General features: G+C 52.3%; 1 protein-coding gene across 1 annotated transcript in view; it reads right to left on the reverse strand.

Moving 5' to 3' along the window:
* Positions 1-5,544, reverse strand: part of GRIPAP1 (GRIP1 associated protein 1) — a 22,935-nt gene that overhangs the window by 5,544 nt on the left and 11,847 nt on the right. The window contains 11 exon segments of the mRNA XM_077752957.1: positions 742-841; positions 928-984; positions 1,109-1,204; positions 1,308-1,385; positions 2,244-2,357; positions 2,492-2,704; positions 2,943-3,038; positions 3,838-3,895; positions 3,897-3,970; positions 4,688-4,780; positions 4,984-5,061. Coding sequence (XP_077609083.1) covers positions 742-841; positions 928-984; positions 1,109-1,204; positions 1,308-1,385; positions 2,244-2,357; positions 2,492-2,704; positions 2,943-3,038; positions 3,838-3,895; positions 3,897-3,970; positions 4,688-4,780; positions 4,984-5,061 — 1,057 coding nt within the window.

The raw sequence follows: 5,544 nt of genomic DNA on the forward strand, positions 1-5,544 counted from the left end.
GGGGTTTCCTATCAAGGACCCTGGACGTGAGCATGGGGGCTCAGTCCATATTTATAGAATGAGAGAATGGATGCAAGAGATTTAGAGATACCAGGTGAGGTGTTGGAATATGTATGAGAGAGTTGTGGGGATCCAGGGACAGAGACAAAGACAGAGAAGAGAGAGAGAGAGAGAGAGATAAAAGGACAGAGAAGGAAAAAGCTGCAAGGGGAAAAGAGAGAAGAAAGACAGCAGGGAGAGAGAGAAAGGGAGAGACAGAGAGATGGCACAAGGTGGCACAGAGAGACCTAAACAGAGGAGAGACACAGAAAGAGGTAACGCAGAGGGGCACCCGGGTGGCTCAGTCGGTTAAGCATCCAACTCTCGGTTTTGGCTCAGGTCGTGATCTCATGGTTTCGTGAGTTCCAGCCCCTTGTCGGGCTCTGCACTGATGGTGTGGAGCCTGCTTGGGATTCTTTCTCTCTCCCTCTAATTCTGCCCCTCCCCTGCTCATGCTGTCTCTATCCCTCTCAAAATAAATAAATACGCTTAAATTAAAAAAAAAAAAAGGAAAGGAAAAGAAAGAGGTAATGTAGAGAGCAGGAGAAACAGCGGAGAGACAGACAGATAGACCAAGTTCAAAGGGTACAGAAAGCACAGGACAGCCCGGTGGAATGAGCTACAGAAAACAGCTCTGGCCTTCGGGCCCAAGCCCAGCCCCCTCCCTTGCACCTCAGCCACCCCCGCCAGCCGGCCCCTCACCAGAGCGGCTCTTGCTGTTGGTAAGGATGTCCTGCAGTCGTTCCTGCAGCTTATCAGCGCGTTTCCGCTCCAGGTGCAGCTGCCGCTTGAGGTCCTTGAGCTGTGGGGAACAGGGGGGAAAGGGGAGGGCTGAGGCCCAGTGGTCCCAGAGTTGGGGGGCCGGGCTTGGACACCTCCCCATCATACCGCAGCACTGCCCTTCTTCTCCAGGATTCGCTGCCCATCCACTGTGTCCTTCACCTCCTGTGGGATAGAGAAAGCGTGGCTGGTGGCTGCCAAAACAGCTGCGTGCAGCGCAGTCCCTCCCTGCCCTGTTACGATGCACTGAGGCCCAGGCCATATCTGGACCGGTGGAGGGACAAGTGACCTGTTTCAGGTTGCTGATGGTCTTCAGGTGGCAGTCCCGCTCCTCCTGGGCCTGCTGGAGCTGATCCCGCACACCCTGCAGCTCCTTGTCCTTGCTCTGCAAATCAGAGGGCAGCTCAGGCCTCTGCTTGGGCAACTTCTGTCCTCCCTCTAGGGCCTGGCCCTCCCGGGAGAGAGGGATGCCATCATGCAGTGGGCACCTTCAGCTCATCAGCGTGCTGCTCCCGACACTGCTTGAGGGCTTCCTCCTGCTCTTGCTGCTGCTGCTGCAGAGATTCCTATGAGACAAGTGGCAGGTCTGGCCACGGCCCCCCAAACATCACGCCCAGCGAGGGATGTGATGGCGGCAGGGACCCGCAGGCATGCAGGAGACACTGTGTGCCCATAGGCAGTATACAGAAGTGTCACATCTAGGGCTGTGCCATTTGCATCATAGACTGACCTCTGCATGTTATTCCACTTAACAAAATATAACACAGCACTTACTGCATGCCAGGAATGTTGTAGGGATTTTACATATGTTAACTCATTTTATATAATCCTCTCATAATACCTAGACGGCAGGTATTATTATTATCCCTTTTTTATGAGTGAAGAGAACAGGCCACAATTCAGATAACTTGCCCCCAGTTAACAAGTGGCCCAGCCAGGACACAAACCCATACAAATGAATATTTCTANTCCATCTCCCGCTCACACTGTCTCTCTCTCTCTCTCAAAAATAAATTAAAAAAAAAAAAACAAAAACAAAAACAAAAAAGATGACCTTGTTTGNCCCTCTCTCTCTACCCCTCCCCCACATATCCCCTCTCAAAAATAAAAATAATTTAAAAAATAAAAGAAAAATAAAAGAATAAACAGAAGTTATAAAAACAAACAGTATACTACAATAGTTTCCTGACAGGAGCAGTTTCAGAAGGAAGAGATGCCTTTTCAAATTTGCACATCTGACATTCTGCCTTACTGATGGCCATCCCCTGACTCTCCTCTGGAGGGCTGCTGTGGAGCTGATGGGGCTGCGGGGACATCCAAGTCCAGAGTATCTCAGGAAGTTCCCGGGCCTGACCACTCCCAGCCCTTTGGTTTGGCATGGATGTCCCCCAGCAGCCTCTGTGCCTCCTCAGGCACCAACTCACCTCAGCCTCCTTCAAGCGCCGTTCAAACCAGCCTTTGGCTCCATCCATAGAGTGTACCTGAGCTTGAAGTTCTTCCACCGTCTGCTGGAGATTCTCCAGTTCCCGTGTTCGGGCCTGGAAGAGGGGTGACCGGCATGGCGGGGCAGTCACAGGAGCGGGCACCTCACACACGCCGTCCCCTGGCCCACCAGTGATGCTGTGCTCCCCCAGTTTTAGAGACAGGAAGACATCGCCATTCACCCACCCACCTTTTCCTCGCGGATCTGCCCACGGAGCTCCTCTTCCTGCCGCTTCTTGTCTTCATGCAGCTCTCGGAGCTCCCGCTCATAGCGGGCACGCACCCCCAGCACCTCCTTCTCATGCCGCAGTCGGACTGCTCCCAGCTCTTCCTTGTGCTGGGACTTCTCCTGCAGGGTCTCCATTGCCAGCTCATCCAGCATGGCCTTCCGTTTTTCAGCACTCTGGGGGGAGGGGGGGAGGCAGGAACATGCCAGTCAATCTCCCTCAATCTGAGATGGGGCCTACCACCTTCTCCCCAAGGAACAAACCCAATTCTGCCTCCTCCCCGTTCCCACAGAACCAGTGAAGTCACTCACCTATCCTCAAGGAACTGGTCCCCTACTCCCTTCCCACAGACTGGGCCAATCGCTCCCCTTGCAGGCTCCCCAGACATGCTGTCCACCTTCCAGAGCCACCCACCTTCCGAGCTTCCTGTAGTTCCTGGGTCAATTGCTCCTTCTCCTGCCCGATTTCTTGAAGCTGTTCCAGGAGCCGACTATTGGCACGTAATGACTCCTAATGAGAGGACAAAGGAGATGAGTTTTATAAAGAGCCTCTGGGAAGCGATGATCACCCAGGACACTTCTGGTAGACTGGTCTCCCTTAACCCCAGTAAAGCTGGTGCTGTTCTCTCCATTTCTAGATAAGAACCATGGCAGAGACTGGCAGCAGCTCCCCAGTGTTTTATTCGTCCTCTCCTCTGTCCCAGCGATAGATTTCGTAGCTGAATGCATGGTTGCCGAGCTAACTTTTCCCTGCCTCCCTCACAGTGAGGTGTGGCCCCACGATTAATTTCTGTATGCAGAAGTAGGGACTGTAACGTAGGTTATACTCATAAAGGAAAGGGGCATGGCCCTTCCCTCTTTCCTCCTTCCTTCCAGATGGAATACGAACGTGATGGTAGGGGAGCCTGAGCAAGCATCTTGGCTGCCAAGATAGAAGTCTTATGCTGAAGGTGGCAGAACAGCAATGTGGAAGGAATCTGGGTCACTGGTAATTGCAAAGCCATTGTTTCATCCGTAGACAGCCTACCTGGATTCTTACATGAGAGAGAATGAAGCTTCTATCTTATTTAATCCACTATGGTTCTGGTTTCGACTATGGGCTCAGAATGGCTCTCCTGTCTAACTGAAGAGGTTCAGTCTCAGTGAAGAAAGACAACATGCTCTAGGACACAAGGTGCTGGTAAGTCAGGAAACCAGACTGGAACCTGAGTCTTCCTGACTCCATAGTCTTCCCCCTGCATCTCATGGAGGACTCCACGGAGCCAGCGCTAGGGAACCGGGAGAAGACAGGTCAGAGCAATTGATGTCACCTGCAGCTGGGAGTTGAGGTCATCTTTCTGTCCCATGAGGTCTTCATACTCAGCCTGCCTGCCGCAACTCAGCTGCCAGCCCGGTATTCTCTTCTCGGAGCATATTGAGTTCTTGGGTCTTTGCTGTTTGGATCTGGAATGAATGGAGGTGATGGGAATTGGAGGGAAAAGGGCCTCAGGGGTCAGCCACAGGATGTGAGCTTCCCAGTTCAGGGGAGACAAGGAGAGAGGTGGAAAGAGCCAGGAGGATAAGAGAATTTCAAAGGGAAAAACGAATGAGGGAAAGAGATGAACAGGGGAGTGGATAAATGTAGTACAGTCATACAGTGGAATAGTAAACAGAGACAAAAGAACAGACCAATGCTACGTATGGATGAGCCTCACAGGAAAGAAGCCAGGCACAAAAATGGGTGTCTGCTTCCACTACAGAAAGCTAAAGAACAAGTAAAACTAATCTATGTCACTAGAGGTTGGAGGAGTGGTTATTTCTGGGGAAGTACAGATTGGGAAGGAGTAAAAGGGACCTTCCAGGGTGCTGAAAATCCTCCACATCTTGATCTGGGTGGTGGCCCCGTGGAGACAGACAGACAGACCTGATTCACTGAGTGTACATGAAAATTGGTACACTTCTTGTACTTCACTGGAGAGAAACTAGAAAATGCAGGAGAAGCAGGGAGGGATGGCCAGAGAGAAGGGTGGAAGCCATCAGAAAGGAGAGGCTGAGAATCAAACAGAAACAGAGGCAGGACAACAGCAGAAGGTCCAGACTGCTCTGCCTTGATGTGGATCAGAAGCAGAAGGAGATGGGAAACTGGGGAGGGATGAGCGAGGGCTCCTGGGTATCCTGTACCTGCTCCAGGGCGGCCAGGCTAGTCCTCAAGGCATTGTTCTCAGCCAAAAGTCCTTCCACTTGTTCCTGTGCGTCTGCACTCTGGATGGACACCTGACCCCACCCCCACAATAGGTGAGAGTGGGTCCAGAACAGGGGGACAGGACCTACCCACAGCCAAGAAAGAAAACACGCGGGTGCGCACACCACGACTAGGGGAAACAGGACCCCTGGGGCCTTGCCTGCCTGTATGATACCTGCTGAGGCTGCCCCCTACTCATCCCCTTACCTCCCAGAAGCTTCTCATTACCACTTACCTGATCTTGTAGGGCTCGCAGAGCTGCTGCGTGCTCCAGACGCTCCCCTTGCCGTTGATCTCTTAGTTCTGCCAAGCTCTGTAGGGACCAGGTCAGGGGAGCCCATCTGAGACCTCAGTCTCCCTTGGGGTACATATAACCACACAAGCTCCCTCTCTGACCCCCTAACAGAATGTCTCCAGTACTTGAGGGCCTCAGACTACCCAACCATCAGACTCGGGCTCACCCAAATTCTAGGTCATTAGCCCCAGGGGCCTCAGACCCCATATGCTAACTCTAAGAATTTCAGAAAACACTTAGGCTCCTAGAGATTTAAAACTCACTCCATCCCCATCTGAAAGAGGTCTCACACTCACCCAGATTCTAGCTCCGAGGCCTCAAGATTCTCAGACACACTTAGCCCCCAGGGACTACAGCTTCACCCAGACTCCTGACCCCATTCCCCATGGGTTTCAGACACACTCAGTCCATGTCTCTAGCTCCGGAGAGTCTTAGGATCCACCCAAACTCATAGCCCCAAACCTTAGAGGTCTCAAACTCCTATAGTCTCCTAATTTCCAG

This window comes from Crocuta crocuta, unplaced genomic scaffold, assembly GCF_008692635.1.
Source record: "Crocuta crocuta isolate KB4526 unplaced genomic scaffold, BGI_CrCroc_1.0 scaffold943, whole genome shotgun sequence".
NCBI lineage: Eukaryota > Metazoa > Chordata > Mammalia > Carnivora > Hyaenidae > Crocuta > Crocuta crocuta.